This window comes from Yamadazyma tenuis, chromosome 5 (genome assembly GCF_029203305.1).
Source record: "Yamadazyma tenuis chromosome 5, complete sequence".
Taxonomy (NCBI): Eukaryota; Fungi; Ascomycota; class Pichiomycetes; order Serinales; family Debaryomycetaceae; genus Yamadazyma; species Yamadazyma tenuis.
The window spans coordinates 863,822-877,776 of record NC_089465.1 but is presented as its reverse complement, the minus strand read 5'-3'; the positions used below and the strand labels follow the sequence as shown (position 1 = coordinate 877,776).

Genomic DNA, 13,955 nt, shown 5'->3' with positions numbered 1-13,955 from the left:
TAGACCTGAGCTCAATGTTGTTTCTATTTTGGGATTCCCAGTCCTCATAGTCATCAATTATATAGAATATCTGGCTATTAGGATGACACAGGCACCTGGGGGTGGGCGTGCATTGTAGACATATTCAGTTTTATAGCTGTCATATCATTAGAGGTAAATATGATATTCTCCGTATTAGCCTTAGTCAAACCATGTATCAATTTTGAACTATATGCCAATCCTCGCTCGCATTTTTGTTTGTGGATTTTTATGGTTGCAAAATCAGTTTACTACGATGAAACGTCTATGCAATTCTTTCGGAGTGTCAAGAAACCCTTCCAAGAGCTGGTCGTTATCAGATACGATTCCATCTATTAGTTCAAGGGCATGCGGAGGATATTTTCTCCAATTCAACAATAAGGACTCTTCTTCTCCCAATCCTGTTCACAATCAGGGGACAGTGAGCAATAGACCATTCTTTGCAAGATTAGGCTTCAGAAGCTTACAGCTTCAATACAGAAAAACAAAGAAGAATGTATTTTGCCTCTCCTCATTTTCATACTCATTTTTGTCCTTGGACAGCGATTCAGAGTCCGATTCCTTAGGTTTCAGAAGAACCAATTCGTGTTTGGATAAGTTCATCGATTCCAGTACTAAAACAAATAAGGCTTTCTTGAGGATAAGAGAACCACCTTTTCATAGTCTCCAAGCACGTTTTCTTCCCCAGAAGACACCTGCTAAACCAAGAAACTCTCGTTTGGTAAGAGATCAGCTACCTGGTGAAGGAATCCCACACAAAAAGTGGAAGGAAGAGTGGAAAGATCCTGATTCAATAAGCAAGGAATTCATTTTGGATGTCAGAAGAGCCTTGAAAAGAAACAGACAATACGGTTTGAATAATTAATAAAATCAATTTTGATTTATTATTCTATATATACAGTTACTAAAATAAATTTTGATTTATTATTCTAGATATACAGTAACTAAAATACATTCAAACTAAAGTGTTTGATTTACTTGTCGTAAGAATTGATAAAATATTTGAATATTTTGTCCTTGAACTTGGACTTTTTATGACCCTTCTTCGTGGTCTTGCTCTTCGTTTCCTGTGTAACCAACGTTTCGTCGACGTCTGAGAATTTAGGTACTTCCTTGGTTGCTATGGTAGATGGTGAAATTTGAGGAGTTCTATCATCACTGGACTCGGTGGGAGGTGTTGATTTACCAAATGGTTCTTCAACCTGCAGAGGCTCTTGGATGTTGGTAGAAATATCTTTGTCTTCCGTTATTCTCCTCAAGGCAGCATTTAAATCGGCTGAACCCCTACTGCTAAGATCAGAATCTGGATTATTTGGGAAATCAGGTAAATCAAAACTGTCTTCTGTGGAGTCGGTAGTCTTCCCCATTTTAATGAGCTCGGCCAAAGTATACTGTTTGCTTATATCAATTGGAAAGTTACCTCTTGGTGCTTCCACACTATCAAGGTTTTCCTGCTCCTTTGGTAAGTTTTGAATTTCAACTTGGCTGCTGGTATGGGCCTCTGTGAAAGATTCTTGTCGTTTTGTGCCATTAATAGCTTCTTCTTCTGACACTTCATTAAGGGTATTCTTGATTATTGGCGAAGTTTCAGGTTCGTTTGCTTCATAAAACTGTTCGTAGTTGTCCAGCTTCTTTGAGCTGGGACTCCGGGCCACGTCTCTGTCATCATCAAAATCGGAAGTACTCAAAATACCGCTATCCTCAAGGTTCTCGGAATCCACTGGTTCATTAAGGACGGGAGTTGGAATAATAAGATTCTCGAGAACTGGTGCAATATTCCTCCGTTCGGATCGTGGAGGAATCTCAGGTTCTTTCGCAACTGGTATAATATTGTGACCTACAGCCTCAGCCACTGGTGGGAATTCTTCGGCCAACTCTTCGGTAATAGGATTCTCAACATAGTGTCTGGTGTTTCTGACATCTTCACTCGCAGTACTTTGAAACTGGCCAATTGAGTTCTCATCTGAATCAAACTTGATCGTTGGTTCTACTAAAGGAGTTTGGATGTTAACAATAGAAGGTACTACCTGTTCTTTTTCTTTTAACGGTTTGATTTGGGAATCATTTTCTGTTGGGTGTAATACATTATCATCGAAGACCGGAACAGGAGTAACTCTAGTGGGAGAGCTGAGAACATTGTTAGTACTCAATCCCCCAGCTCTCAGGTTTAAAGGTGAGCGTTCAACCAAATTGTTGCTGAGTTCACCACTGAGGGTTGATGCATCTGTGTTGTCCCTCTTCTTCCTCCCGAAAAGACCTCTAATTGGAGAAGACTTCTTTGCTTCTTTTTCCATCGATTTCTTTGATTGGGCCTCCTCCTTAGCTTGTAATCTAGCTTCTGACTTTCTTTGTTTCTCTTCCAACCTCTGTTGTTTTTCCCATTCTTTTTGTTGTTTCTTCTCTTCTTTGGCTCTTTCTTTTCGTGAAGTAGACTTGGAATTGGAAGAGTTTCTCATGGAATGCATTGCAAAGTCCTGGTGGTGATTCTCGTATCTATAATTATCATTCACACCAGAATGGCCGATCATTTCCAATTTTTTATCTCTTTTATTTTTCTTTTCAATGATTGAACTGGGAACACTAGGATCCACGGACATGGTGGCAGCTTCAAGCTCCTTAGAAGTTCCGTATACTCTTTCCATGGCTACCTCCATTGCCTTGCTGTACAACTCAGAGTTAGAAATTTTTCTTTTTGGACTATCGAAATCGGTTTCGTAGACGGGGATCGTCTCGATATTTTCATCAAATTTAATCGAAAAGTTCGAAGGAGATGTTACAGAAGCATTTGAAATGATATCATCGTGCCTTGGAATCGGTGACAATTTAAAAGCCAGTTTCAACTGAGGTGACAGTACCGGCTGTGTCTGGGGTGATTGTGAAAGGACGGGAGATCTTTTGACATTCACTTCTGAGATCGCAGCAGTGGGAGATGCGTGAGATCTCACACCAACACCGATAGACTTGTATGGATGTGGAGCCAATTTGGGGTTTATAGTGTCAAACTTCTCCGCGTCAGGTCTAGGTGCTTCTGACAGTAGTTTGTTAAATGAACCTTCTTCCAAGAAGTCCGGTTTAGTAGAGTTTTTCAAAATTGACTTCAAGGGCTTCACGGAGGAATCAGGAGATCTTTTGCTGCTACTAGTCAAACTTGGTCGCGCAGAAGAAGGTTCAATATTCAACTTCAATGTGTCCGAATTGTGTAACAAATCATCTTCTAATTCGTGAGGAGCTCTGGATTCGTGTTGAGGGTTCGAAGTCACAGGTTGTGGCTGAGTTTGCTGGTTATCCAAAACGTAGTTGTATTCAAAGTCATGTAGGTCTTCTTCGATTTTCTGCAAGTTGTAGGCTGGATCTCTGGAAGAGCTAAGAATAGAGTTATTTCTTAAAGAGTTGGTTCTTGAATTACCTCTGGAGATATTCTTGGTGGTGGTCTCAATGATGTTTGATCCATCTGGAAGGGTTTTGGTTGTCTTGGTTGTAATGGACTGGACTCGACCTTGACTATCCACTACCTTGGTGGTTTGTGTAGTTATTATAGTTTCGCCCTCATCATCACTGTGTGTCTCATATAGGGTTGGATCTGGACGATGATTCTGGGATGACCCTAGAGAACTCAACCGTTTTTGTTGTCGCGTACGTGGTTGTTGTGGTGATTGCTTTTGTTGGAATGCTGGAATGTTGGAGCCTGAGGTCAACGAGCTATACCTTCTGGCATCAGGAATTGAAGCTTGACCAGGATTGTATGATCCCTTTGGGTGATATGAATAAGTTCTCAAGGAATTAGACCTTTGGTTGGTAGAATTTGACCTCAACGAATTGGATCTTATGTAGGCGGACTGTCGATTCGAATAGGCGGGTGTTGGTTTTGCTGCAACAGGCTTTGAGTTCTGATGTAGTCTCAAGGCAGCCAATGCGGCAGAGCCAGCACCGTTTGTCATCGAAGCACTTCTGTCAACACCATTATTGGGCATTCCAGCCACGTTGTGGTTGGAATTCTCATATTCATACACCTCATTGTTGTATTTCCTAAAACCCTGACTGCTATGTCTCTTGAAAAAAAGTTAGTACGACAACCACAATGAAGGAATGAAGGGGTGGTCAATGGGTAGACCACCAAATTGACAGAGTAATTACATACCTTACGAGATCCAAAGAAGTTCATTGAATAAGTATGACCAGGAAATACACTGAATGGAAATAAAACTTAAATAAATGCAGCAAGCGGCTAATTTGAATTAAGGTATACCTGAAATTCGCAGGTAAACAGCAGAACAATGCTGAGGGTAGTGGGTAGTTACAAGCAGGGGATGTACGAGTGCTGACATAAGCACTTGACAACAAGCGGCCTGGATTTGAGATTTTTTACTTTTCTCGCTCGGTTCTTGGAGTGCCCCGTTCCGGCCGGCTTACAAATATTAGTTAATAGGTGTGCTTGTGCGCCGGATTTAGTGCGGACACCGAGCCGCCCTTTAAGGATAACCCACTATTACTAAGTGATTCATAATCGATTTGGTATATATAAACCAATATCTGTGTTGATCAGCAATTTCGCTTTTTTTCATATACTTGTATACGCATGGGAATTATCAGTAAGATAGTCTTCTGTTGTGTTACATTATTAATATCTATGGCATTGATGGCACTAAAAGAAAAGAGCTTATTTGCAACCGTGAAGTGTAAATTACCATTTCCCACATATTTCATAAGTCATGGAGGTCCATTGCTAGGTGACAGAAATCATTTCATGACTGATAAGGGAGCCTATGACACATTGAAGGCTATTGGAGAGGAAATCATTGAGTTGAAACCTGATTATCTTGTTGTTGTTTCTGGACATTTTCAAAGTGACGAGCGTGATACCATACAAATCTCTGTGAATAATGCTGGCAAAGGTTATGAAAACAAGATGATCTACGATTTCTATGGGTTCCCAGATGAGACGTACCAGCAGAAATTTGTTTCCAAAAGCAGTCCCACGTTAGGGTTATTGGTTCATGAAGAACTTACCAGAAGTGGTTTTAACGCCAAAATAGTTGATCGAGGAATAGATCATGGCGTATGGGTGCCCTTACGGGTGGCATTTGGTGAAACTCTTGATATTCCTTTGGTGGAAGTATCTTTGCCGGATTCAGATAGTTTCAGTGATAGTTATAAGCTTGGTAAGGCATTGAAGAATTTAAGAGATGAGTTGATTTGGGACCCTGACACCAAGAAGGACATCAAAGGTCTTATTGTTTGCTCTGGTACCTCCGTACATAATCTCAGAGATCTTCAAAGGTCATTCAGTTATCCGGGACAAGTTATGCCATATGGTAAGCCATTTCATGAACTATTACAACATACATTTGAAAAGTCCACTCCGTTGACATTGGCACAAAACCTCAATAATTTGAAGAAAGACGCTAACTACAGTCAACTCTTGTATCAAGCTCATCCCACATTAGATCATTTTCTACCATTTATTGTGGCCACAGGATCTAATGATGGAAATAGTGAGCTAGAGACGATATATGTTAATGAGTCGTTTAGTCTTGGATGGGGGATGTACAAGTTTAACAGTCGCTTGAAGGGTTAAAAAAGGTAATAGATAGATTCTAGTATGCATTAAGTGTAGTTATATTCATATAAATAGGTAATCGAGAGAAATTAGCATTCATCTTTTTAGTTTTTCAATAACGTTTTTAAGGCCTCGGCAACGGCCTTTTCATCCAATCCTTCTAAGTTGTTCTTGATTTCCTTTCCCTTTTCAAATCTGGCAGTGATGCTTGGAGGTATACCGTATGCTTCTCTGATTAATATGGGCAATTCGTTTTTCAGTTGTGTCTTCAAAGTGGCGTAGTTGGTGGTCAAAAACTTTCTCAAGGGCACGGATGCTTCGCCTGTTTGGGACAAATGGAATCTTAATTCTCTCAAGGTGCTTGGTAATATGAATTTGGACATAGCTGTGGCAGGAGATGTATGTTGTAATTAGATCGACTTTAACTGGTAGATTTTTTACATGGGTTCGCGGGTCGTGCGAGAAGGTCAGAACTCGAGAAGTTTAGAACTAACTCTGGGTCGTGTGAGATGGCAATATGGTGCGCAGGGTGTCGTGCCGGTTCCAGCCTCTGCCTCATCGGAACCCAGCCACACACGACACCGGTCCCTGGCCGGAAACCCGGCGGCCTCAGGACAATCCCACCAAAATACCTGTTAACCGGCCAGGAGAAGATCTGCAGCCACATTTCAGGCAGATTCAACATGCTTAGTATTCGGCCCGTTTCATAGATAATGGCATATGCTAAGTCTGAGATTTACAAAAAGGGATCTTCCACAGTTGCTTTAACCCTTTACCAATTTTCAGTAGGAACGTGATATCTCTAAATTTGTTCGCCCACTTTAGACCTGAGCCCCATCAGGATATTTGCACCTTCGCTTAAAGAGTTTATTTAGTAATCTAAACATATTAATGGCCGAACCCCATACCGGAGGCTTTAATGGGAATGTACTACAGATGATGCTTCGGTGTTCCATTGTTTCAATATCACAATTTGCAGTGTCATTTCAAAAAGTAAAGAAAATGCCTTTACGGAGTTATCCTATCTAATGAAAAAAAAAAACCGGCGCCCCGGTTTTTATTGCAAAATGTATTTAACATTCATAATTGTCGCCTTGATAATTTTTCCAATACCCTTAACAAATAAGCAATGGCTATCGAATTATCTGAAAAAGACGAATTGTTGCAACATCAATTGGACTTGGAATTGAACAAGCCAATCCAAAAGAAGAGTAGAGCTAGAGCTTTTGCTAACGGGGCTTTAGCTTCTTTTACCGGATTATTGGTTGTTCTTTACTTCCTTAGACAATCCCCAGCTGTTGAATGTTTCAGCCCATTTGCGATCTTTGCTTCAGTGTTTGCTCCAGTTGCTCCTGCTCCTATCACTGTTGAAGTATTCGAAGTGTCCCCAGATTTGACCCTCAGTGCTGATGCTTATGTCCTCAATACCACTGTTTTTAACCAAACTCTTTCTGATGGTATTGCTTTCGACTACGAAGCCCCAGTCGACTTTAACTTCACTGGAGCTTTTTTGACCTTAAATTTCTCCAATGAGGCGTTGGTGGCTGGTAAACCAGTGGTTGCGGAAATCTCCGTGGATGATACCCCAGTCTGGAGAACTTCTACCCCATACTCCAAATTGAACACCATCACTCAAAGTTCCACCGTTAAGAATGTGACTGAACTTTTGTCCTTGTTCACTGAAGACAAGAGTATTTCCATCAACTTTTTGGAAGGTTCTGCTGCTGCAACTGATGTAGTTTTAGTGTTATCTTTGTATAATGACACTTTAACTGCTGCCCCCGTTGCCAAAACTCCAATTACCGTTGAAGACATCCTTTCTGCCCACGGTCCTGCTGATATCATTTTCCCATTGACCAATGCCGGTAAGCCTTTCAAATTACCAACTGATAGTTTTTCTGTCACTTTACCCCAACTCGAATCTAACGTTACTGTTGCTAAGGTCTCTCTCTTTGCATCTGCCACTGAGGAAGAAATCACTTACTTCAAAAATGATATCGGTAAGATTGGTGAACCTGCATCTAGTGGTCCTTTGAGATACATCAACGTCTATGTTAACGATGTTTACATTTCTTCTATTGCCCCAAAACCAGCTTTATTCCATGCCAATGAAGTTTCTGACAATGCTAATATCACCTCTTTGTGGCAACCATTGGCTGACGTTGGTGCTTTCCAAGGTTTGACTTACGAAGTTGACTTGGTGTCGGTGTTGCCTTTCTTATGGGCTGATGATGCTAACTTGGTGGTTGAAGTAGTTTCTCCAGTTGGTGCTGCTAACAAGGCTCCAGGTGTACCTCCAGTTTTGGCACATCCTGTTATTCCTGGTGAAAACGTCATTACCACTGGCTCTTGGTTCGTCTCCGGTAACTTGTTGGCTTGGGAATCTTCATTGATCTCTAGTGCCGTTGGAGAGGTGTTAATTGGTGAATCTTCTGAAAAGGACTCCGGAGTCGTTGTTGAACCTCCAATGGCCAGTCCATTTGCTCCTTCTATTAAGACCGAGATTGTTAAGTCTTTCATTGATGCTGGTATTATTTCTGAGTTGAACTTCACTTTATTGGATAACTCCACTGCAAACTACACGGTTGAATTCAACTCGTCTACTCATTCCATCTTGTCCAAACACTCTAAGCTGATCAAAACAATTGCTGGTCCACCAGGAAGTGGTGCTGGAACTTCAACCACTACTTCCACTCTTACTTTGATTACTGGTATCAAGAACAATTTTGCTATTTTAGATGTTGCTTCTGGTATCGCCGTATTCACCAAAAACGAAACTTTGGACTTCCCATTGAATTACAACGAATCTGCTGTCGACAAGAAGGTGGCCTTTGTTCCACCATCGACCTCATCCAAGTTGACTTTTTCTATTGGTAGTAAGGCTAAGTTGTCTATCAATGGTTTAAAGACCTCTTCTTATAAGGTAAAGGAATCTGCCAGTTTGGATGACATTATCGGTACCACTACTGACGTTAAGGTGGAAATCGAAACTGTTGGTGAACTTCCTTACTCAAGAGAAGTTGAGGCCACTAATGGTGTTATCACCAAAGACACTTCTGTGGCTTAATGAGGTGAATAATACAAGGGAATTTTTTTATAAACTTTTATAAACGGTAATGTATACGAGAACTTTTAAGAAAGCCATTCACTGTCTAAATCCAAACCTAAAGAAATAAAGTCTGGTTTGATATCGGTGATGTCAGGTATCACTTGTGGTAAACCTGTTTGAAGCGATTTTTGAACAGACTGAATTACTAACAATGCTGAAATCCCATCATCTATATTGCAGTTGGGAATATGGTTATCGTTGATGATATTGACAAAGTGGTTCAATTGACTATCAAAGGGCTTTTGCTTCATCAACACCTTGGGATCCACGATTCGTTTACTTCTAATTTCATTCAACCAGGTGTTAGATTCGCTAAGTTCCGGGTGGTTTTGGTATAAGTTGAAATCGGGAATGGATAATGTTCCATTTGACCCAAAGATTCGGTATAGTCCATGTAAGTTATCATGAAGGGGAACTGTGGGATTTTCTCCTGTGCTACTCTCAAAGTTGAAAGGAGATGGAACATTATCTGAACATATGAAAGTTCCGCAGGCACCAGACTTAAATCTTAGAGTCAATGCAGCACCTTCGTCAACTTTTTCATATCCTCTTTTTTTGGGCAACGACTCAGCGTACACCTGGTAAATAGGTCCGAACAAATACTGTAGTAAGTCAAGATCGTGAACAAGATTTATGAGGAGTGTCCCACCTCCAGTTTCCGAGTTGGTTCTCCAAGGAGATGTTTTGAAGTAATCTTCGTGCTTCTTCAAAGCCCAAGTCCCTTGAATTGCTACAACGCTACCAATTTTGTACAAATTCTTCTTGGTGGCGATTATGAAAGGATTGAACCTTCTATGGTGTCCCACAAGGACTTTGACTTTCTTGAAGTTTGAGTATATTTTCAATGCTTTGGATTCTTCTGCCGTTGGACTAACAGGTTTTTCCACCAACAAATTGATTCCAAAGGACGCCAATTTCGCCGCAACTGGCACATGTGTATGGTTTGGTGTACATATTATAGCTCCGTCGGGGAGTTTTAGTCCATTCATGGTACAGTATTCTATCATTTCTTCGATGCTGGAGAAGTAATTCGTGTTGAGATTCTGAGCCACCACTTTTGTACTGGGATTCAAGTCAATGATCGCAAACAACATTGTGCTGTCATTATCATTAACATGCTGGGCGTGTCTTGGGCCTATGAGTCCGGCACCCACAACCACGATGTTCAAAGGACCCGATTTTAAGGCGGGTTTGGTAGTATTGGCCGTGATGGAGTCGGACCTCATTTGATTGATTCTGGCACGGGACTCGGAGTCATCCTTGTTGTGGACTTGATGATCTTTAACTCGTATCAACAGAAATGAAACTGTCACAAAAAATACAGCTAGTATTCCCATCAGTGCTTGTGAGGTGCTAAGAGATGAAAAAAGCTGGCTAGCAACAAGGGCACTGCTTAACAGTATAAGGGCCACGAGACCTGGTCTTTGTAACGATATTGATACGGGCATAATGATAGGCCATTTGATTCATAGAATCTGCAGTTTAAAGTGCAGTGAAAATTTAATTTACTAGCGTATGAAAACCTAGCCGGTGATTTAGTGCAAAATATTTTGACTCATCTCTCAAACTTTTAGCATAGTTGTTTTGTGGGGTAACAATAGCAGCACCAGAGACACTTTTTAAAAACTCTGGACACCACAAGCAAACATACAGTCTTCTATTCACACCCTTGAAACCCCTTAGAGAGTGATAAGTCTATTTCATGGCTACCTAACTTGTGGGGTTGCTCTTGGTGCTTGAGTCACTGTGGATATTTCCGAGAAAAAGAAATGTGTGGACCGCAGGCTGCAAAGCACAGTGACAGCCCACATGTAACACGTTAATCTACATTAAATAAACAAATAGTACAACCGTGACACGACTTGTACTCATACCGCCTAGTGTATAAGGAACAATTACTAATAATCACATTCCCTGCAATCACGCACCCCTAAGCCCAAGTGGTACCATTAGGTCATTATCTCTCGCGGTGGCGCGGGTGGCAGGGCAGCCCCACGATTTGTAATCTACCGCGATGCTCCGCCCAATTTACCGCGAAGAAGATTCTTTTTGGTTCCAAGTTCGAGAATCTTCTGCAGCCATTACTCCTTTAGGTAATTGTTGCACACTTCTTTCGAGAACCTTCTCATATTTTTGCAGCATATAACTAAGCAGATGATGGCAAAAGTGCCTATAAATATTCACTGATCTCCCCTGCCTTTATTAGAAAACAAGTTTTTATCAATTCACATTTACCATACCTAATATGTTAGTCAACCCATTATTTTACAATCAAGGTTTATTCCCATCGGCCTTCTTCGATAACACTCAGTTTGTTCAACAATATTCGAAACCAAAATTGATCAAGAAGATCGAAACTGATGACGAAGTCAAGTTTCAGATCTTTAAGGTGGATGGTGACTTTAACTCGTTTGAGTTCAAGTTAATCAGAACCAACAAGTTCGAAGGATTATTGGAAGTATTTTCATTGCCAGATAACTTCAAGGTTTCAATCAAGTTGAATTTGGCCAAGGTCGATATCAACAATATAAACTTTGCTCTTGACAGATACAACTCCAATGTCTTGAATTTGATTATTCCAAAGTACAACCCAGTTTATTCCCAAAAACCCCAAGAAGCGTTTGGATATTTGTTCGACACTTTCTTTGACCAATTAGCAGAAAATTCCTGTTCTAGACCAAAACCAGATGAAAGAGCAATTAGACAGCATAGAAAGGAGCAAAAACAAGAAAAACTTAGAAGAGAACAAGAGAGACAAGAAAAACTCAGAAGAGAACAAGAAAGAGTCAGAGAAGAGCAAGAAAGAATCAGAAAAGAACATGAAAGAATTAGACAAGAACAGGAAAAGCAAGCCAGAATCAGACAAGAACAGGAAAGGCAAGCCAGAATCATAAGGGAAAAAGAACAAAGGTTAAGAAAAGTAAGAGAAGAAAATTTGAGAAAGCAACGGCAAGAACAGGAAGAAGCAAGAAGACAAGCTCAACAACAAGCTCAACAGTTCGTTAACCAAATTTTCCAAAATATCTTTGTTCCTTCCACTGCTTCTCAAGAATTCCCCTTTACTGCATTCAGATATCCTACTCAAGAACAGGCTGGTGCTCAAGCTAATGAATCCTCATACAGCAACAAGAAGGCTAAACCTGAAGTAACCATTCCAGCTCCTGAATCTGTTGTTGCCGACCCTGAAACCTCCGTTCCTGCTGCTGAAGTGGTTGAGACTGGTGCCACCACTGAGCCAGAAATTGAGTCTCCTCATACTTCATCTCCTTCTACTCCCGAAGTCGATATGACCGAAACCGCATCAATCAACTCAGACAATGATTTGGAGACTCCAGACTCACCATTATCTGACTTACACAAACATCCTTCAATCGAGGAAGTCGAAGACGAAGAGTTTGTGATGTTAAGAAAGAAGTTCGGACAATAATTTCTTTGTTTGCATATAACCATTAAATAGCATTAATCAACCTTTAATATATGTATGAAATATTTTTTTTGAAACTGCGACACAAGATTTTGAAGATTCCCATTTCCAGAGTATGTCCATTGCAGTATTCGGAGGAAATGGATTTCTCGGGCGCAAGATCTGTGAATATGGAATTAGAAATGGCTTCAAAGTCACGTCATTCTCACGTTCGGGAATTCCTCCTTTAAAATCAAACCAGCATCTTCAGCAAGTCAAATGGGAATCAGCAGATATCTTTGACGACTCCACCTACAAGTCCCAATTATCAGAATTCAAAACGGTATTCCATTCGATGGGTAAGATCTTCGAGGATGAATCATACAAGAAAGATATCAGCTCAGGGGGCTTGAACTTGAACTTTGTTAAAAAGTTGATTGTGGGATCCAATCCCATGGACAAGACCATTCACAATTCATATAATGGTCTCAATAAAGAAAGTGCCTTAAAATTGGCGTTCGCATACTATAAAGCCAATAAAAATGGCAAGTTGGTCTATATATCGGCTGATAAGGGCTTACCGGTGATAGTCCCCCTGGATTATATCCGTTCTAAAAGAGAAGCCGAAACTGAACTATTGAAATCGAAGCTTAATAGCTTAATTATTAGACCAGGAATCATGTACGATGAAGATGAGAGAAACAACCGATACATACTAGTAAATGGCATGAAGCAACTTCATCAATTGAAGCAACAAGCTTTAGGAAATGATCTTTCCTGTGTCAATAATACTATCAGACCAATATTGTCCACTGATCAAGTGTGCAGCAGAATTTTTCAAAACCTACATGAGGACAATACGGTTATTACTTTAGAAAAGCTAATGAAAAGTTATTAGGTCAAGCTAGTTACATATGTACATAGATGAAGTTAAAATTAAACCGACTGGCCAATGTCAGTGCTGCCGATGGAATCGGTATTAGGTTTGTAGTCCCTTAGTTTATTCTGGAGTGATTCGAGAACTTCCATTTCTACCTCACTCAAACTCAATGATTTGGGCACCTGTAAGGTCTCGGCGTTCAAGACTAAAGTTTCAAGAGCCTTCTCTTCTTTCGGCTCCTGCGTTGGGGGTGGTGGTGTTCTATTTAATGGAGTCCACCAAAAAGCAGGATACTTTCTAATGACGTTGCCTGTTATCAAAGCTACCGCTACAATTAGCACCGAACTCACAAGATGGGTAGGTAAATACCACCAGCTCATGTCTCTGATGCCATCGTCAATGAAGGGAAGTAAAGCGGAAGCACCGGCTGGTGGATGTACACAATTCAAAATCAGCATCAATACAGAAGCCATTCCCACACTAAGAGCACCTCCAATATAATAATGGTCCCTTCCTTTTTCAGACAACAGGAACAACTTTTCAACGCAAACTCCAATTAAAGCCGAGGAAAAGTGACCCAATATGATATTCCGGGGTTGGGCAAGAGGGAGCCCATTCGTATTGAAGCATAGAATGGCAGTAGCCCCATAACTAGCTATGACTATTGGTGCATTATGGTGGTCGGTGAAGATGTTTGGGTTTCTAAATACACCTTCAAGGACAAGAATTCCGCAGAAAGATCCAATTAGCACCTCGAGCCATATAAAATAATCGGGTCTTTGCTTAGAGCCATTATCGTTGTTCCCCAAAAAATAACCCAAAGCCCTTGGAAGCCTCTTGACTTGATTGGGTGGGACAAAGTCTTTAGTGTGCTTGTCTATATTAAATTGGAATACCATTGATCCTGTGCACCTGTGGAAACATCAGGAATGTGACAGATACTTATACTTATGCGTTTCATGCATATGTCAAACTATTTTCGTGACAC

The 13,955-nt window shown here is 40.7% G+C and overlaps 9 protein-coding genes across 9 annotated transcripts; 5 read left to right on the top strand and 4 right to left on the bottom strand. All coding sequences in view use genetic code 12, as the record gives it.

Moving 5' to 3' along the window:
- Positions 1-274: 274 nt before the first annotated feature.
- On the top strand, positions 275-883 carry PSN45_004096 (uncharacterized protein; the record flags this gene model as incomplete). The annotated part of the gene is made up of 1 exon (XM_066158213.1): positions 275-883. One exon carries the CDS (start codon positions 275-277, stop codon positions 881-883), a length of 609 nt encoding a protein of 202 aa, XP_066014310.1.
- Positions 884-992: 109 nt separating this feature from the next.
- Positions 993-4,180, bottom strand: PSN45_004095 (uncharacterized protein; the record flags this gene model as incomplete). The annotated part of the gene is made up of 2 exons (XM_006686084.2): positions 993-4,067; positions 4,157-4,180. 2 exons carry the CDS (start codon positions 4,178-4,180, stop codon positions 993-995), a joined length of 3,099 nt encoding a protein of 1,032 aa, XP_006686147.1.
- A 414-nt stretch (positions 4,181-4,594) lies between these two features.
- PSN45_004094 (uncharacterized protein) lies at positions 4,595-5,593 on the top strand (the record flags this gene model as incomplete). The annotated part of the gene is made up of 1 exon (XM_006686086.2): positions 4,595-5,593. The coding sequence occupies one exon, from the start codon at positions 4,595-4,597 to the stop codon at positions 5,591-5,593; it is 999 nt and encodes a 332-aa protein (XP_006686149.2).
- An 86-nt stretch (positions 5,594-5,679) lies between these two features.
- Positions 5,680-5,958, bottom strand: PSN45_004093 (uncharacterized protein; the record flags this gene model as incomplete). Its single annotated transcript, XM_006686087.1, has 1 exon — positions 5,680-5,958. One exon carries the CDS (start codon positions 5,956-5,958, stop codon positions 5,680-5,682), a length of 279 nt encoding a protein of 92 aa, XP_006686150.1.
- Positions 5,959-6,704: 746 nt separating this feature from the next.
- Positions 6,705-8,642, top strand: PSN45_004092 (uncharacterized protein; the record flags this gene model as incomplete). Its single annotated transcript, XM_006686088.1, has 1 exon — positions 6,705-8,642. One exon carries the CDS (start codon positions 6,705-6,707, stop codon positions 8,640-8,642), a length of 1,938 nt encoding a protein of 645 aa, XP_006686151.1.
- A 65-nt stretch (positions 8,643-8,707) lies between these two features.
- On the bottom strand, positions 8,708-10,021 carry PSN45_004091 (oxidoreductase; the record flags this gene model as incomplete). The annotated part of the gene is made up of 1 exon (XM_006686507.2): positions 8,708-10,021. One exon carries the CDS (start codon positions 10,019-10,021, stop codon positions 8,708-8,710), a length of 1,314 nt encoding a protein of 437 aa, XP_006686570.2.
- Positions 10,022-10,929: 908 nt separating this feature from the next.
- On the top strand, positions 10,930-12,111 carry PSN45_004090 (uncharacterized protein; the record flags this gene model as incomplete). Its single annotated transcript, XM_066158212.1, has 1 exon — positions 10,930-12,111. The coding sequence occupies one exon, from the start codon at positions 10,930-10,932 to the stop codon at positions 12,109-12,111; it is 1,182 nt and encodes a 393-aa protein (XP_066014309.1).
- A 112-nt stretch (positions 12,112-12,223) lies between these two features.
- PSN45_004089 (uncharacterized protein) lies at positions 12,224-12,985 on the top strand (the record flags this gene model as incomplete). Its single annotated transcript, XM_066158211.1, has 1 exon — positions 12,224-12,985. The coding sequence occupies one exon, from the start codon at positions 12,224-12,226 to the stop codon at positions 12,983-12,985; it is 762 nt and encodes a 253-aa protein (XP_066014308.1).
- A 38-nt stretch (positions 12,986-13,023) lies between these two features.
- Positions 13,024-13,866, bottom strand: PSN45_004088 (uncharacterized protein; the record flags this gene model as incomplete). The annotated part of the gene is made up of 1 exon (XM_006686090.1): positions 13,024-13,866. One exon carries the CDS (start codon positions 13,864-13,866, stop codon positions 13,024-13,026), a length of 843 nt encoding a protein of 280 aa, XP_006686153.1.
- Between the last annotated feature and the right edge of the window lie 89 nt (positions 13,867-13,955).